Source organism: Schizosaccharomyces octosporus (assembly GCF_000150505.1).
Source record: "Schizosaccharomyces octosporus yFS286 unplaced genomic scaffold supercont6.2, whole genome shotgun sequence".
NCBI lineage: Eukaryota > Fungi > Ascomycota > Schizosaccharomycetes > Schizosaccharomycetales > Schizosaccharomycetaceae > Schizosaccharomyces > Schizosaccharomyces octosporus.
In genome coordinates, this window is record NW_013185620.1 from 2,390,269 (window position 1) to 2,408,179 (window position 17,911).

The 17,911-nt window shown below is 38.8% G+C and overlaps 7 protein-coding genes across 7 annotated transcripts; 2 read left to right on the forward strand and 5 right to left on the reverse strand.

Moving 5' to 3' along the window:
• Positions 1–583: 583 nt before the first annotated feature.
• SOCG_00503 (uncharacterized protein) lies at positions 584–2,014 on the forward strand. The gene has a single exon (XM_013162923.1). The coding sequence runs from the start codon at positions 872–874 to the stop codon at positions 1,220–1,222; it is 351 nt and encodes a 116-aa protein (XP_013018377.1). The 5' UTR covers positions 584–871; the 3' UTR covers positions 1,223–2,014.
• Positions 1,998–5,356, reverse strand: SOCG_00504 (chitin synthase regulatory factor Chr3). The gene has a single exon (XM_013162924.1). The coding sequence runs from the start codon at positions 4,897–4,899 to the stop codon at positions 2,341–2,343; it is 2,559 nt and encodes an 852-aa protein (XP_013018378.1). The 5' UTR covers positions 4,900–5,356; the 3' UTR covers positions 1,998–2,340.
• Positions 5,323–7,670, reverse strand: SOCG_00505 (AGC/NDR protein kinase Sid2). The gene has a single exon (XM_013162925.1). The coding sequence runs from the start codon at positions 7,515–7,517 to the stop codon at positions 5,718–5,720; it is 1,800 nt and encodes a 599-aa protein (XP_013018379.1). The 5' UTR covers positions 7,518–7,670; the 3' UTR covers positions 5,323–5,717.
• A 170-nt stretch (positions 7,671–7,840) lies between these two features.
• On the reverse strand, positions 7,841–12,823 carry SOCG_00506 (P-type ATPase). The gene is made up of 2 exons (XM_013162926.1): positions 11,931–12,823; positions 7,841–11,877 (listed from the first exon to the last, which is right to left on the reverse strand). Exons 1-2 carry the CDS (start codon positions 12,303–12,305, stop codon positions 8,026–8,028), a joined length of 4,227 nt encoding a protein of 1,408 aa, XP_013018380.1. The 5' UTR covers positions 12,306–12,823; the 3' UTR covers positions 7,841–8,025.
• Positions 12,824–12,934: 111 nt separating this feature from the next.
• SOCG_00507 (hydroxymethylbilane synthase) lies at positions 12,935–14,815 on the forward strand. Its single transcript, XM_013162927.1, has one exon. The coding sequence runs from the start codon at positions 13,431–13,433 to the stop codon at positions 14,439–14,441; it is 1,011 nt and encodes a 336-aa protein (XP_013018381.1). The 5' UTR covers positions 12,935–13,430; the 3' UTR covers positions 14,442–14,815.
• SOCG_00508 (par A family ATPase/WD repeat iron cluster assembly fusion protein) lies at positions 14,762–16,874 on the reverse strand. The gene is made up of 2 exons (XM_013162928.1): positions 16,711–16,874; positions 14,762–16,645 (listed from the first exon to the last, which is right to left on the reverse strand). The coding sequence occupies exons 1-2, from the start codon at positions 16,712–16,714 to the stop codon at positions 14,823–14,825; spliced, it is 1,827 nt and encodes a 608-aa protein (XP_013018382.1). The 5' UTR covers positions 16,715–16,874; the 3' UTR covers positions 14,762–14,822.
• Positions 16,875–16,966: 92 nt separating this feature from the next.
• On the reverse strand, positions 16,967–17,808 carry SOCG_00509 (40S ribosomal protein S26). Its single transcript, XM_013162929.1, has 2 exons — positions 17,620–17,808; positions 16,967–17,478 (listed from the first exon to the last, which is right to left on the reverse strand). The coding sequence occupies exons 1-2, from the start codon at positions 17,741–17,743 to the stop codon at positions 17,240–17,242; spliced, it is 363 nt and encodes a 120-aa protein (XP_013018383.1). The 5' UTR covers positions 17,744–17,808; the 3' UTR covers positions 16,967–17,239.
• Between the last annotated feature and the right edge of the window lie 103 nt (positions 17,809–17,911).

The following is a 17,911-nucleotide window of genomic DNA, read 5'->3' on the forward strand; positions in this document are numbered from 1 at the left end:
ATAAATAAACCGATCTAACTCAATATCTTTTTTGCCTTCTTCTTCTTTCCAACCCTGTTTTATTTTATTTTATTTTAACATCCTTCCATTATATTCAAGTGAATATTAATTAAAAACAATTACTAACATTCCATTTGAATGGTTAGTAACATTTGTTTATGGAATTAACATTATTTTCTTTTTTTTTTATTTTTCTTACGAAATAGTTACGTGGATAACTAAACTCGTTAAAAGTCAAAGTTTACATATTTTTCGACTTCGTTGTTGGAGATCGCAAGAGTTTACAAGCTTAACCAGCTTTATACAGTACGTAATATTGGAGCTCGTTTAAAAAGAGGGTTACATTGGAACGATTAGTGAACGTATCATCGACGACCTAAAAATTGCATCTTTTGTTTGATTCGCCGGCTTTCGTTACATACAAAATCATCCAAGCCTTTCTTTTCATTGCGTTAACCAATCCTCCGCCTACATTTGAGGTTTTCATTTCTTATATTGTGGAAGATCAGCAGTGCTGTGTCATCATTATTCTCATCTAAGTTGGAGATTTCACACGACTTGGAAAATATTTTAACCACAAAAATTTCACCTTTCCTCTCCCAGAATATTTTCAATTTAAAAATATTTTTTTTTGCTCTTTACGACTAAAAGCCTGCTCGTAAATCCTAGCATACCTTATTTTTTTAGTTGTCACGCTCTATTCTGTACATCTCGTCCTCGAATACGTGAAACTTGATAATAATTACAGACTTTTCCTTGTGACTTTGCTTTTTCTCAATCGTCTATTGAAAGGTTAGGTTAGAAAACCCACAAAGCTTTTCTCTTCCGCCATTGTTTCTCTAAAGTTTGAGTTTTCTTTTACCGGTATATAATGTTTCGTGCAAAATTTTCGAGGTTTTGGAATCATCCAGCTGGCCCTAAAACAGTCCATTTTTGGGCTCCTGCTATGAAATGGACTCTGGTATTGTCAGGTATCAGTGACTATACCCGCGCACCTCAATACCTTTCTACTCGCCAGTACGGTGCTTTGGCCGCGACTGGTGCAATCTGGACTCGGTGGTCTTTGGTTATCCGTCCTAAAAATTATTTTAACGCTACTGTCAACTTCTTTTTGGCTGTTGTCGGCGGTGTTCAATTATCGCGGATTTACGTGTATAACTATCAACAAAAGCGCATCAAAGCAAATTCTGAAACAGAGAAACAAAAGCAAAATCTCGCTTGATAAGTTTTACTTGAGTAAAACTTACCATAGTCAAGGGTTCTAGGAAGGTCATATTCCGTATTTCTTTGATCATGACATTTTACGCATATGTGTTTTATCTCGCAATGGATTTAATGTTGCCTGGTTAACTCTTGTTTGAGGCTTTCTGCTGGTTTCTCTTACTTCGGAATATTTCTTTTGAATGCAAGACCTACCCTTTTTCTTTCAACCGTTCGCGGTACAGAAATTGCATTGCTTATTAAAAACTTTGTCCTTTTATTGTTGAAGAAAACTTGTATGTGGCGAGTTTTAAAAAGGAATCAAGAGAGCCGCATTGAAACCTGTTGCTTTTGATTTCTCTTTTTGCTATCCTTTCAATCAAGTTTGTCATATCTATTTTTCTCGTTCTGATTTCATTGTGCATCTATTTATGCATTTAACTCCCTACGAGTACGCTTTCGTTTTTCTTTTCTTATTTTAAGTCCATCCTTTATTCTTAATCTCTTCCATTACTTGCATCATGATACTCAAATTGAATGACTGATTCAATATGAAGTATTTTGCATGGAAGAGTATGCTACTCCTCTCCTGTTGATGTTTGAACGCTACTTTTGTTAGTCGAAACGAGATAATGACTTAGTATAGATTTCAGTATACTTTGTTCTTTCTATGCTTTTATTTTAAGAAACCGAACGACCAAAGATTCTTTGATTCTCACCGGTATTTATAATGAATTCAATAAAAAGAATTACCAATAATTTGTATTTGCAATACTAATTCAATTGTAATTTGTTTCTCTGGAGTTGCATATAATGGTTTTAGGGTTTTCATCTTATTCTGAAATCTATTCTAAAACTGTCAAATAAGTACATACTGTATATAAAACAATGAGCAAAAAAGGTCATTAAATGCTGTTAAAACAAAAACATAATTTTCAAATGAGAAAGATCAATTAGTCCACCGGGGTAAGACAATAATGGAGGATGAACCTGGGAACGAAAGTGAAGAATTAAAAAAAAAATCGAAAAAATGAAGATTAAAAATAATTTACATAAGCAGACGCGAACAAGAATACCATCCTTTGGTATTGTTAACATGCAAGATTCAAGCTAATAAGCAAGTGTGTGCGGCAAAACCATTCACATTACGATACATTGTTCGTCTTGCTTTTTGCTACTTTTCTTTGGCTGTGATTTTTTAGTAGACAGCGATTGTTCTTCTAAGCGTTTCTGAGCCTTCACAAATCCTTGCTTTGCGGCTCTTATATACCAATTATGAGCAGCGGCAGGATCAGCAGTGATGCCAATGCCATGTTCCATCATAAAACCCACTGCAAACTGGGCTTGAGCAAGACCTTTAACAGCAGCTTTATGCGCCCAAAGGAGCGCTTCTTCATTATTTTTAGGTAGGATATCTTCTGCTCCCGTCAAGTACCATCCAGATAAACCTAACTCTGCTTCACCGTAATCTTGTTCGGCAGCTCTCGTATACCAAAAAATACTCCGCCTTGGTTCAGGAACACAATCCAACAATCCATGCTCAAAGCATTCTCCCAATTTGCATTGAGCTGCAGCCAAGCCATAGGAAGCAGATAGCTTGTAAAGTTCAAACTTTCTTTCTGAAGATACCGAAACATTAAAGCGTTTGGTCTGTTCGTAAATCTTGGCTAATTCGTACATTGCACGCACTGCTTCGGGTCTTCTTGTTTCACAAGCGCGTTCTAAATATTGTAAACCAAGAGGTACATCTATTTTTTGATTTAACAAACCGTTCAAGTAAATCAATCCCATTCGAAACATCGCCTCGACAATATCCATTTCGGCTGCTTTTTTATATAAAAGCACACTCTTGCGAGCGTCTGGTCTCACACCGATACCTGTTTGAAGGCATACGGCAGCTCGATAGGTACCAAGCGAATGGCCTTTCTTTGAAGATAGGCCATAAAGCTCAAACGCTTTTTGTGCATCACGCGGGAATCCCAACACACCCTGACTGTAAAACTGACCAATCAAAAAGAGAGCTTCAGCAACTGAATCTTGGGTCTTATTAGGAAACGCATGTTTCTTTAATATTTCAATTGCTCTCCTCCGATAGACCGACATCCTTGTATTATAAGTAGCTGGATCAGGCACCGAAGAGGATTTATTTTCTAATGTTTCAAGAGCATCCAAGTATAACTTTGCTAATTCAACTTCTTCTATCGGATTTGCAACTCTAGCTTTCCGAAAATTCTGCTCCGCTACCATCACATCAGCGTGTGAAACGTTTTTCGGAGGAGGAATTAAAAGCTTATCATCAGGATGACAAGGTATAGCATCATTGTCTACTTCGGAACTATCCATTTCTAAGACAGCAGGAGAAGACGAATTGTTGATAGACATCCCACTAAAGATATCTTCCATTTCTTTTGTATTGACCGTTGGATTGGAATTGTTATCATTCACGCCAATTCTATTTAGTGGACCTTGAGAAGTCATCCTGGAATTGCCGACAGGCACGCTTTCCGCTCGAGCAGTGGGAACGGGAGAAGGTGGATTATTTCGAATTTCTGAACTTGATGTATTGGGAGCGCTTGATTTTATAGGAGAAGGGTTTTGTTTAAGACGAACGGGGCCTCGTCGTGATACATCTTGCTGCTCATTCGAAAGACTTGGAGGCATAGAACGGATCGGTTCAGAGGTGAAGGGTACCATAGTGCTTTGGGTACTGGGGTAGCGAGGTTGAGGAAATGGTGCTTTCTTGTTTTTATTATGTAAATTCTGAGATTTCATGAGCTTAGAACTCGACTCGGGCTTTTCATCGCTTAAGCCTGGCTCATGAGATTTCGAAGCTTCATTTGGCAGACTTCTAAATTGAGATAGCTCAGCGAAGGATTGAACATTGGGTTCTGCATCAGAAGATGCGTTAGACGGAGTATACGAAGCGGCATCTAAATTTGAATCTTCATCCGGCTCCGAATGTCCTTCGGAGATTTCATTCTCTTCTAAAATATCATCTCTGGAAATTGTTTGATCATCATCATAATAATTGTCCAAAAAACTGTCAAAACCACCATAAGGTATGTAACTCACTCGACGTGTGGGTCGAGAAATGGAATTGACTCGGGGAGGAGGCATAAACTTCTCCTTCGTTTTAGGCTCTTGAGAATCTTGAGGATTGAATCTTGGTTTTACTATTTTGGGAGCAGGTCGTATGATCTTCATTGGGACATCTTGTCTTGCAGTCTCCAAGTTCGTGTTGGTCTTAATTTTACTAGGAGAAGAAGTTTCTGAATTCTGAAAGGCCACCCTATTATTAACTTGTACCTGGGGAATTGCAGTAACTTCAGGATCTGTTACTCTCGTTTTGCCTTTAGACGAAACCTTAGGTTCCTCTTCATTGCTCTTCAATGCTTCACCAGATCCCGCTGCTTGCGCAGGATTTACTAACGTTCGTTTCACTGCCTTTTTCTGGTTTGGGGAAACACCTCTTGTCACATCGAACCGTTTGGCTACATTGTTCTCTATCGGCGGCGTTGGATCCTTGTTCAAGGTAGGATATCTTGATGTCGGACGAAACAATAGCGACGATCCAGCTGAGCTGGCATTGCCTTTTGCCCGAAACATAGTAGGCAATCCCTCTGCTCTTGCACCGGGTCGCGGTCCTTCAGCCCGCTTTTCATGATTTGGCTGGTTCCTTGAATTTAGGAAGCCTTGCATACAGGATATAATACAAGTTGGTAAATAGCAATTGAAGTGAACAGTATAATAGCTGTACTTACTAGTTGGAAACAAACCAATCAAATCCCAATCCAAGAGGGCTGGCGAATAGTGATACGCTGCGCCGCTGAAAACGAAAAGTACCAAGGAATTGTATCTAGAAGTATTTCATGCAGTTTGGAAGATTTAATATTTCTTTTGTTTTGTTTTCTTCTGTGTATGAATAGTAGTTTGTGGGATATTCTTCACTCTGCACAGAATTTTAAAAAACGCACTGTTGTGCTGGTCCTCTTCAACAAACTCAGCTTTTTGATGCTCCACACCAGTATAGGCATTGAAAACGATTTTGTCTTTTTCATTATTTGAAGAGTTCCATACTTTCTTTATAAATAAAATACTCATTAATATATAAACAACGATCAATTCACTTTTGAAAATCTTCAAAATATTTTATTTCATTTTCGTGTGTTTGCATTTTCATTTTCTTCTGTTTTCCTAGGATTAATTCAAGTTATATGTATATATGTATTAAAAAATAAATTTCAAAAGTGAATAAAAGCAAAACGTGTAATTGAATTTGTTTGATTCACATGCAATAAAAAAGTTGATGTTCAAAACAAACCATATGCAATCATGTATCCAAACATGATATCGCAAAGTGGGTTCCAAAACTTCCAAGATAAATCGTCACATCATTTTAAATACGGGCATAACACTCATAAAATCCGGCTCCATTAATAATTCAAGCAAATCATCGCTTTATAAATTTATGTTCCCAGAATATGCCTTCTCCAAATTAATGACACTTCAAAGGTAATTTACAAAAGTGTTCCAAAAGCAGAACCCGACAAAGAAGGGACACCGGCAGAAGGAATGGGATGGTTGTTTTTCTGATGTTTGAAGGTAAACCCAATAAAAGCATTTCGTTTGGGTTTATTAAATGTATTTGACATACGAGCAATTGCCGCTTGTTTGTCATGAACTTCTTTATATTTGGACATATCATTTTCGTTCGTAAAGTCGTCAAAGTACCCAGCGTCAATCTCCGAGTTCAAATCAGGAATAAATGGAGGTCGATATGATTCACGCACGTTCTCCCACTTAATTTGAGCAAAATATGGATGTTGTTTTACCTGATTCAAAGAACGGTAACGATAGGCAGGGCTAGTGATGCAATGAGTAACGAAGTCCCAAGCTTCGTCTTTCCAGTTAAATTCTAAATCTCGGGGATCATCATAATGTGGGCGTTGAAAACATTTTTTCCAATTCTTTAAATTGGACCATGTTTCATTGACATTTGAACCCGAAAACGGAGGAAACCCAGAGAGGCATTCATACAAAATACACCCAAGCGACCAATAGTCCACCGAGTAATCATAGTTTTCCCCTCGCAAAACTTCTGGTGCCATGTAGTCAGGCGATCCGACCACCGAATGAGCATACACAGGATCCTGAGCCAAAAGTGAGCGGAACACTTGACGACGCTCACGCATACTTCTTTCAGGAACTGCTACGTTGTTCACATCCTGAAGTCGTATCTTCATGCTTTCAATCTTTTGCTTACTGATTATACCGGAACTAAGTCCAAAGTCAGTAAGTTTGATATGTCCAGAAGCGCCAACTAAAAAGTTTTCGGGTTTTAGATCTCGATGGATATATCCTAGTTTATGCAATGCATCAATTGCCAAAAACATCTCCGTAGCATAAAACTTAGCATGATGATCTCTTAAAACCCCGCTGTTACTCAACAATGTTCTAAAATCACCTCCTGGTACGAACTCCATAGCCAAATATATATTCGATAAATCTTGAAAAGCATATAATAACCTTACTAGCCACTCTGAGTTTGCACTTGTAAGAATATCTCTTTCCGTAAGTACATGACGAATTTCATCCATTTTCAGCAAAACCGATTTGTTCATTATTTTTAAAGCAACAATTTCCTTCGTATCTCTCTTCCTTGCTAACCAAACCGATCCGTAACCACCTTGACCCACTTGGGTAATCGTTTGAAAATCACCATGACTTATACGAGTACGACGTTTTCGTAGATATACACGTTCACGACCGTTGTAACGCTTTTCTAATTCATTTCGTACATTAGTGGGTTCCTTTGCAAGTTGTTGCTCAAAAAGGTGCAATCTTTGCTTTCTAGAATGTAAATAATGCAACTGTTCAAAATAATTATCAAGAAAAAACATTTGACATATAGTCGCCATCCTTTTGACTTTTGGTCTTGATATTTTCTCCAATTCCTCCATCGAAAGGTTCATAGTCCCCATATTCCAACCTGGTGCTTGATTAATCGAATCAAATAATCTTGAACTACCATGCAATCGCTCTTTCGATCGCTCAACTGCAACGGGATTTGGAGAAGCTATTGGAATCTTGCTCGGTGATTTCTGAGGACTTTTATCCACATAGTTTTCCTTTGCGACAGGACTGCTTGTAAGCTTCAGTTCTCCCATACGATCCTCAAGTGCATCGTTAAGTCGACGCGGTTGAAATTGATTAGGTTCTATAAGTCCATGTCGCTTCAAATAGGCATCAAACTTTTCATTTGCAGACGAACTAATTTTCGAGTTCAAATCAAGGTCAAACGTATCTTTTTGCCCCATTATATAATTTGAAATCAAAGTTAGTATTTATTCAGTTAATGAATCAAAAGATGAGTAGGGTATCTATTTGCAAAGAGCGATCGGTAGATACATGTAGTTTGTTTATGGTAGAAGTCCAGTACCCCTAATATCTATCTTAGCAGAAACCGCACCTTAACCACAGAAGAGAAAGGTCAGAAACAGAAGACAATATTCATTTGATCATATAAAGTATTGTCGCTTTAAATGTTTTTCTCAGTAGAACAATATAATAACACTCATCATACTACTTGACCGATCTGTTTTATAATATTTAAAGCACATTTAACAGGCTTTTGATAAGAAGATTTTATATAAATATAAAACAACTTTTTCTCTAAGAAAAATTAACACTCATATCATTCTCATTAATGTAACAATTCAATGTCATAATAGCCAAGTTCTATCAACAGTTGAACACGTCGGCTACGCCAATGTGATTTCACTGTCATTCTTAATAATACATCCCGTACTTACATGTGGGTCCAATCTACCTAGGTCGGAGTGGTTGCTCCGATGAAGATACAGATCCTCTTGTAGGATGAAACTCAGGTGGTCGGTTCAACAGTTCATCGGTGAAAACAGGTGAACCATCCATGAAGCTTGGGGAGTAAGACCGACCAAAAGTATTGGGGATACTTGGAGTGAGCGACAAGGAATGCGTATCCATACGTACATGATCCTTGTCCTTCTTTTGCATTGTCGCAAAACTTGATGTTGACATATTGAATGGAACTTGCAATGTAGAAGAAGCCCAGTCTGTAGAAGCTTCGGGACTCTCAACAACACCTTCTTCTTCATCGAAATTCTGTAAGCGCCTAGTGCGATAGCTTTCTCGAATAATATCAGTATCATACGGCCAAAACAGTTTCTGAACTGTCATGAAAAGGAATTTCGGAAACAAACAACTGGCTATAGTACCAAAAAGGACTGCCCAGAAGTTGGGAGTTCGAAATATACGAGAAGCAGACTTATAGAATTCAATGGAGTACCAGCTTTGAGAGTAAACGCCAGTCCAGAACCAAAACGTTATGCAACTCAAAGCCCATATACCAACTGAGAACACGTCCCAGTTGGCTTGATTCAAAAGAACATATGAATCAACAACCATAATGGTAGGAGCCGCTACATAGACACCAAGGTCCTGCATTCCCATGGTATCGCGTCCGTTTTGAGCTGCTACTGTCACGTTATTTATAACGAGGAAGGAAAAGAAGAAACAAATAACTGATTGATAAAACCCATCAATCATATATCCAATGAATATTCTACGAGCTGAATTTAATTGTAAAATACCCCTCTTGTATAGTTGAGGTATCTTTAATGATACCTCCGCATTAACATCTTGATCGTAGACACCCATTACGATGACGGGTAAAGAAGAAAAGATTAGGTTAAAAAGCATAATGTACGTATAATCAAACAAATAATTTGCATCGAAGTTGTTATAGATTTGAAACCAAAAGAGAGTGAACGTCCAAACGACACTTTTATAGAAGAAATTGTTGACCATTTGTGCTATACGGTTATAATCCCAACGTCCATGAACAAGAACCAGCTTGCTCAAGTATCTAAATTGTGCTATTGCATAGTCAGCAGACATAGCAGCTGCCCTTCCTTCTTCACCGACGATACCAATACCAATATCGGCTTTTTGTATCATAGCCACATCATTAGCACCATCGCCGATAGCTAATGTCATTACATCCAAGCTATCTCTAACAAGATGTACTACTTCAGCTTTCTGGGCAGGGCTGACACGACAACACAGTACGGCTTTGCATTGCTTACAGAGTAATAAAAATTTAGTTCTCATGGATCCTTCCAGGACGCGTTTCAAAACACCGCCATCAATAATCAAGGCATGAGATCCGGCCGGTACATCATGATCCTGCTTTGCTGCTTCTAGTTCTTCATTAGAACCCGATAAGCCGAAGTATCGGTAAAGATAATCTGCTAAGATTACCTCAAGTTCTGGCGTGGATGTTTCTTGGTCAACATCAAATTTAATCAGTTCCATACTAGCATCTAAAAGATTACAAGAAAAACCGATGTTAATCGCGGTTTCCATTTTGTCTCCGGTTAGCACCCAAAGTTTAATCCCAGCACTTCCTAAAAGCGCAATCGCGTCGGGAACACCATCTTGCAAACGATCTTCAATAGCGGTGCCACCAATCAAGGTAAGCCGTGATTCAATCAAGTCGGCAACTTCAGCAATTCTTTCTTCTCTATTCTCAATGGCAGAAGAAGCAGCAGTATACTTTTCTTTCCATTCGAAGTATTCCTCCTCAGTAAGTTCACGTTTAGCTATACATAAAGTTCGGAGACCTTCAAGAGCAAAGGTTTTCAGCTGTTCGGCGGTAACTTTTTGAAGACTTGGTTGCTCACCTGGGTCTAATCTGTCATAAATAACGCTATCTGCACCTTTACAAATGAGTACGTAACGATTGTCTGGACCTCTAATAACAACACTCATTCTTTTTCTGGCAGATGTAAAATCAATGCTATCCAATAACTTAAATCTATGTGTTTCTCCAAGGGCACGGGTAACCATGACATCCCTACGTTGATCGAGAAAAACAAATCCAACATCGCGAGCGGTACCAACGAGTGCAGCCTCGTCGGGAGATTGAGCCTTGTAGACAATACGGTCACCAACTCTATCAGCTACAACGCTATGGCATAAAGCAAGAGCAAGGAAAAACTCATAACAAGCCATTGACTGTTCTTCACCAGCTTTTCCATTTAAATCATGCACGAATTGAGATGAAACAAATGTAAGGTTTTCATCCACCAAGTATTTGTTGTCGGATGTATTCCTCATTTGAGCAATCATTTGCATTCTATCACGGTCAATGAAGCTCCGCTTTTCCACTGAAAGTTGTTCCGAATCTTTTCCTTCTCGACGAGCGATACCTGCCATTGCTTCCGTAAACGCTTCTCCATAAGGAACACCATTAATAGAACACTTCTTAAACTCCATAACGTTCTGGGTGAGTGTTCCAGTCTTATCAGAGAAAATATATTCAACTTGTCCCAAGTCATCTGAAATGTTCCATGATTTAGGAGTACATGGATATTTGAGCTTTTTATAGTACATGTCTTTGTCGAAATATATGAAAATTGCCTGAATTGTTTTCACAATTTCAATAGATATATATAGAGAAATCGGAACCAAGTTTTGGAACAAGACGACACCAGTAAAGAAAGTAACGATACCATTTTTGGCAGCGGATCCACCAATGGAACCCCATTCAAAGTAATAAGATGAACGTGAGTGTCCACGCCAAGCAATACCCTCGACGATACCACATACGAGACACATTGCAAAAAGAATAATGAAGTTCAAATAAACGTTCCAATTTAGATTCCTGGTGATACGGCTTCGCTTCAAAGGGGGAGCCCCAGAATTCAACATGATCTTCGTGTCGTCACCAGTAAAGACGACTACACCAATAACCCACTTTGTATTCCGGAGAGCACAACCTCTCAAAAGCAGGTTATCCAAACTTACAGGTTCTGAGTGAACTTGTGATTCATCGAGCATGCCAGTTTCGGTGTGCCCATAACACTTACAAGCTCCGTTGTATTCATAAAGGTTTGCATTGGGAGGTTCGCTTTCAACCCAAAAACGAGATCGTTCACAAGACATTTCATCAACCACATTTTTACCTGCGGTCAAAGCATGTCGAATTTTCAGGTTTGTTTCACCGTCCAAGTTCTTGGTTTCGATGTAACAAATGCCTTCCGGATCGGAAGTATTAAGAATAACAATATCGGCTGGAATTTCTTCATTTTCTGATACTTTAACGAAATCACCAACTCGTATATCCTTCCAAAAGACTTTCTTGAATTGGCATTGACCAGAGCCAACAGCTTGATAATCTATAACGTCCATTGCTCGCTGTTGATGGACAGTAGTTTTTCCATCTGAAACACCGTATTCATCTTTGCCTTTCGACTCATCAAAAGGGTCCGCCATATCAATGGACTCGCGGAATATAGAATCGTAACTTGGCCTACGCTGGGATGAAAGATCTTCAAGAGGAACTGTATCAGGGGCAGTATTCTGTTCTTTCTTTCGATTCTTCTTCATGAGAAATACACGAAACAAAGCAGATACACGTTTTTTGAATCTACGAACGTAACTAACATATTCCGTCCTGATATTTGGATTATTGTAATTGCTCAAACGGAGAGTTGGTGTATTGTTCAAATTAATGTCCAGCATTGTACGGCGGAAATCTTCAATAGCATCTTTAACCGCAGTAATACCAACAACAACAATCAATGGTACTGCAGCCAAACCAGGGTTAACTTGATTGCCAAATAGTTTAATGCACTAAAATTACAGGTCAGCAATCGGTTTTAGAAATTCTAATAAAAGAAACATACCTGAAGAATGACAAGGAACAAGAAAAAAAGATTTGCAACATTTTGGAACTGCAAGAAAATATTCTTTGGCAAGAAATTTAGGGGAGTGTACTTGGCTGTACGGATTTTGTTCCTTGGATAAAAACGTTTGGCTTCACCAGTGTCATCGAGTTCAGATTCAGGTAAAGCTAGATTAAAATAAAGTGATCTAGGAAGTCGCTGGAGAGCAGTCCACGACTCCAAATTGTTATTATCATGCTGTTCCAATTCGACCTTGGCGGCATCTGCCAAAGGGATATTGAGACGACTAGCTAGTCTATAAAGCTTCAAACGAGTTCCCTTGAGACTAGGGACCCAGTTTTTGAGCCTACTGCTTTTAGTGGAAAGCTCCGACATGCAAGCAACCGAAGAATAGAAATTCCGGGAAAAGAAAGAACAATTTAAATATCAATATGAAATAATGGATTCAAATAACAAACGTAAAGACGAAGGAAGCAAAGAAAGGAAAGAATTAAACAACCCGATTTTCAGAAAGAGGAATTATATACAAGAATAATAACAAACCTTGATTTCTTCAAAAAATATGTTAAGCGCTTAAGATTTCAAATAAAAAACTATATGTTTAATAAAGATATCAATCTTTGACAAACTGGGAAACCGGATAAGAAGGAATTCGGCCAAATTCACCGGCCGTAAAACTTGGTTATCGACTCAATTCGGCTTGTATTATATTTGCCGATATGAAATGTATAGCAATTATAAAAAAAATTAAACACAATTTTCACCTGAAAACTCTCAATTTCAATAAAAAGAGAGAATCAAATTAAAAAAGTGTTTGGCTGTGGTTAACTATGTTGCGATCAGAAAGTAACATGCATGAGTCATGGAGCGAAAACGCGTGTAAGGAATAACAGTGATGAGCCGAGTCTTTCACGTCATTTCTCCTTATCGTACTAACAATAATTTAATTTTCGTTACAAAAATAGTGCTTATACAATAGTACGATATAAATGAAATCTCCACAAAACTCCTTCTATTTGTTTATCAGCGAACTGCGGTAAAACACACTGTACGCTCTTCTGAAATTTAACAACATCATTATTCTCAGTCAGGTCGGAATTCTAGGACCTCGGATTGGTCCACAGGGACGAATCTTTGTCATTCCTTCTTTCCACCTCTGCTTATAGAGGACTGGGCGGTTCCGGGGATTTACCTACTCTCCAACACATTTCACCTTCATTTTCGCGTTTTTTTTGTTTGCCTTTTGGTTTCTAAAACTTTTGTGTACTTGTTGGGACGGTCGGTTTAGCAAACTTGGATTACTTCTAATCCTCAGTCGATTTGCTTTCGTTTCGTTTTCTTTTCTTTGCTTATTGAATGCAGGTTAATTGTTGACACATTCGTGATCCATTAGTTTTTCATCACTGATAAAACTTTCTGTTTTTTGTATATCTGTCATCTTGTTTGAGGACACTATCCCTTTTTTTTTTTTTTTCCTTCCCAATTGATCTGTCGCAAACCATGCCTATTAGTACGTCCTTTCCCATTGGTACTCGTAAGTCCAAACTCGCTGTCATTCAGTCTGAAATTGTTCATAAGCAGTTGAAGGAAAACTACCCCGAATATGATTTCCCCATCATAAGCCGCGACACTATCGGTGATGAAATCCTTTCCAAAGCTTTGTTTGAATTTAAACATCAGGTTGCAAAGTCTTTATGGACTCGGGAGCTTGAAGCTTTACTCATCGTCAATCAATGTCGCATGCTTGTTCACTCTCTTAAGGATTTACCTGTTGAAATGCCTGAGGGTATGACCATCGCTTGTATTCCACGTCGCAACTGTCCCCTAGATGCCATTGTCTTTCCAAAAGGATCTCCCTACAAGTCCGTTGCTAACCTTCCTTCTGGAAGCGTTGTCGGAACTAGCAGTATTCGCCGACGTGCTCTTTTGGCGCGCCATTTCCCCCACCTTCGTTTCGTAGATATTCGAGGAAATGTTGGGACTCGTTTGTCCAAACTTGATGACCCAGATTCTCCTTTCTCTTGTCTTGTGTTGGCCGCCGCGGGACTTTTCCGTCTCGGGTTAAAAGATCGTGTCTCCCAAATGCTAACAGCTCCTTTCAACTATTATGCAGTTGGTCAAGGTGCTCTCGCTATTGAGGTTCGTAAAGATGATAAAGAAATGATCGAGCTTTTGAAACCTCTTCAAGATACAGAAACCACCTATTGCTGTGTTGCGGAGCGCGCTTTAATGAAGCGCTTGGATGGCGGCTGTGCTATCCCAATCGGCGTCCAGTCTGACTCTTTGGCAGTTTCCAGCTCCTCTTTTCAAGTCTCTTTAGATGGTATTGTTGTCTCCGCTGATGGCCGCCGGTCTGCCTTTGCCTCAGGTAATCGCGTCATTAATTCCGTTGAAGATGCTGAGGACTTGGGTACCCAGGTCGCATTATCTTTGCTTAAGAATGGGGCTGGACCAATCTTGGCGGAACACCATCGCAGTAGCGATAGTGAAGATTCTTTGAAGCAACAATAGAGCATTATTATTTATAATGGACTCTTCCAATCCTTGTATTATACTCATCTCCTTTTTGATTAATCGTGAACAAAAAAAACTCGTTTTGTTGATCCCTATCGAAAAAAGTCGATGTTTATTCTTATTAATATCTACTTAATTTACACTCTAATCTTAGTTTTTGATGAGCATCGATTTCTTAAATTCAACGTCGACCTTAGTTACTTTCTTTCCATTATCCTTAAGAATTTTCGTCCCTTGGTTATTTTATGCTTGTTCCGAAGAAGTTATACGTTAAATATCCAATCTAAAAATATATACTGCAACGAATTGAAAATAAATACTTTTTTGTCCAAGTATTTCATTCATTAACCAAAATAAACTCTTATAACTTTTTTTGTTCTAATCTAAATGCCATATGCGGCTTTCACCATCATCACCACCCGAAACAAGTTTATCGTTTCCTAACCAGGCTATAGAATTAATCTCATAAACATCATGTGCATTTTCTTTTTCAATGGAAACCCTCCAAATGTTATCATCATGTTGCTCACTTTCATAAACAACAATCTTTCCATCACTACCAGCAGATGCTAATACTTTATCATTTAGCCAGGAAAGTGAGTACACTGCACCTTGATGCACATGAGGCAACGTTGCTTTTCTTACCCATTCCTCCTGCAAAGATGGTCGAAGGATATTAGTAGAATTATTAATAGCTTCAGATTCATTGCTAAAGGTTTTGGTCCATAGCATTATGTTGCCCTCATTGTCTGCAGAAACCAAGGTTGATCCACTGGGAGAAAAAGCAAGAGCCCAAACGGTGCTTTGGTGGCCTTGCAATTGACATGTCAAAGCCCAATCATCACCATCATCTCTCCAAAAGCAAATTGTATCATCATAACTTCCACTGACAAGAAGATCCTCAGAGGGATGCCAAGCTACAACCTTGACATCTTGTGTATGTTCCTGAAGCACAGCCATACAGTCAAACTCGTCATCTTCAGTAGTTTCCCAAATCCAAACCGACTTATCACGCGAGCAGGTAGCAAGATAATTTCCACCAGGTGACCAAGCAATACATTTTACTTCGTTTTCATGTCCTTCAAGAGCCGCTGTGCATTCCCAATCATCATCAATTTTCTCATTAATACTTATTGTACCATCAAAAGAAGCAACTGCAAGTATAGGTCGATCAACAGGGCGCCAGGCAACCCGCCGGACACTACGAGAATGAAAACCGTCTATAACATGTACAAGTTGAAGAGTATCACTATTATAGATACGAACAGTTTTATCCTGTGATCCGCTAGCGAAAAGAGGCAACACTGGGTGGGAGGCTACACTCCATACCCTTCCATCATGACCACTGAGCCCAGCAACTAACTCCAAAGAACGGTTGTTGTAAATTTGATGGAAAAAATTTTGCACAATAGGAAAAAATACCTTTGACATTTCTGTTTCAGGATATAGTTTGGACAGATTCGTAGAAGAGTTTTGATTTTCAATCATCTCACCAAACTTGGGGTCAATTGGAACGGATCCAAGAAAAGGTATTTTGTATTTTTCTGCAAGCGTTTGCCCGCCACCACTCGAAAAAATGTTTGTACAATCAGCACAATGAGGACATATGAAACCACTCATGTTCTCCACAATTCCTAAAATCCGTATACTAGCCTTTTTACAAAAATCAATTTCTTTTTGTACGTCCAACGTAGCAAGAGCTTGAGGTGTAGTAACCATAACTGCACCATCAATTGGACCATTTCGCACGTCCGATGTTTCCGCCAACAAGGATTCCACAATGGTCAAATGTTCGTCACCAGTACCGGGAGGAGTGTCAATGATTAAATAGTCTAATTCTCCCCAATGTACATCGCTAACAAATTGACGGATCATAGCTGCCTTTTTTGGACCACGCCAGACAACACTGTCTTTCTTGGAAGGCAGCAAGAATCCAAGAGACATCAGTCCTATTTCCTTTGTTTCATCAGTATATACAGGAATCCAACCGGCACTGGATTGACGAATGCGACTTTGCTCAACATCTTTTCCAAACATTCTGGGTATCGATGGCCCGGTAAGATCTATATCCAAAATACCGATTTTTAACGGCCGCGAGTGAACCTTTGAATCATGAAGGGAGAGAGCCAACTGAGTTGTTACAGAAGATTTCCCAACTCCTCCTTTTCCTGACAATACTAAAATTACATGCCGTACCTGATCTATCATAACACATTAGCACAAACGAAACGAATTGTCTTTGTTATAGTGGTTTGTATCTACTTACCCATGAGAATCAACTTATAGTAGTGATTGGTAAAGGCCAAAATTTATCTGTTTACTTACTAATAGAGTAACGTCTGGTTACATGTCATTATGCCATTTAAAGACATCGAAGGAAATACGCAAAATTTAAGATTCAAACATTTAAACAGGAAATGAACAGTTTTGATTATTATATATTTACTATTTCTTTTTGTGAAGAAGATATTATACATTACCTCTTTACGATCTAAAATGGTTGCTTCGAAGCGCGCAATGAATTTACTTGAGCATATTTTGGATAATGTGCTATTTCTTACTATATAGATCCTAGACTTCATTCCCTTATATAATACTATGTTATAATTCAAAGTACCATATACCAAGAACTTGCATCATATCTACAGTTTTGATGGGCTTTAAACTTACCTTGCATACAGACCTGTTTAGGCTCTATTCACTACTGGTGGTCAATCGTATACAAACTGATAGACAACTGACGTATACCAAGTTATAATTTCATTCCCTTCCATATTTAATCTATCATAACCACTTTAGAGGACAGTCTTGGCAAGGGCAGCAGGGTTGACTCTCTTACCGTCACGGTTGTAACGCACACGAGGAGGAGGAGTGCGGATACGACGGCCGTCACGAGAGCGAACACGAACAACACGGGAGTGAATAGCGCAAGAGACACAGTATTGCAACTTGACGTACAACTTGGGAATGGTGTACTCGCTGTAAACAGAAGCCTCAGACATATCACGGATGGCGGCAGTTTCAACCATGTTACCTAATTCAATGTTAGTTTTACTCTTTTAGTTGTAACTATTTCATGAAGAACTTGCATATAGCCCAAAATCAAGGATTTTGGATTCTCTAAGAGAAATCCCTGGATGAACCGAGTAACAAGTTACATGTAAATTTTACTTACGGATAGTCCAGCGCTTGATAGCCTTGTCCTTAGGGACGGCACGGCTGCAGTTAATGCAGCGAACAAACTTGACGTGGCCACGGCCGTGCTTGTTACGTCCGCAATTTCTTCTCTTTTGAGTCATGGTTTTGCGAAGGAACCGTAAACAATTTCGTGTAACAAAGTGTTGGAGAGCGTGACTGTTCTTTCAGATTAAATAGTAGAACAAACACTCGGTAAGTTATATACGGAAATGGAAGGGAAAAGAAGATAACACGAAGAACTATGTTAAACACATAGCTAGTTCGGGCTG

Coding starts and splice junctions, on each gene's coding strand:
- SOCG_00503 (XM_013162923.1), top strand. CDS start 872: ATGTTTCGTGCAAAATTTTCGAGGTTTTGGAATCATCCAGCTGGCCCT.
- SOCG_00504 (XM_013162924.1), bottom strand. CDS start 4,899: ATGCAAGGCTTCCTAAATTCAAGGAACCAGCCAAATCATGAAAAGCGG.
- SOCG_00505 (XM_013162925.1), bottom strand. CDS start 7,517: ATGGGGCAAAAAGATACGTTTGACCTTGATTTGAACTCGAAAATTAGT.
- SOCG_00506 (XM_013162926.1), bottom strand. CDS start 12,305: ATGTCGGAGCTTTCCACTAAAAGCAGTAGGCTCAAAAACTGGGTCCCT. Junction 11,878..11,930: donor TGTTCCTTGTCATTCTTCAG/GTATGTTTCTTT, acceptor CTGTAATTTTAG/TGCATTAAACTATTTGGCAA.
- SOCG_00507 (XM_013162927.1), top strand. CDS start 13,431: ATGCCTATTAGTACGTCCTTTCCCATTGGTACTCGTAAGTCCAAACTC.
- SOCG_00509 (XM_013162929.1), bottom strand. CDS start 17,743: ATGACTCAAAAGAGAAGAAATTGCGGACGTAACAAGCACGGCCGTGGC. Junction 17,479..17,619: donor TATCAAGCGCTGGACTATCC/GTAAGTAAAATT, acceptor ACATTGAATTAG/GTAACATGGTTGAAACTGCC.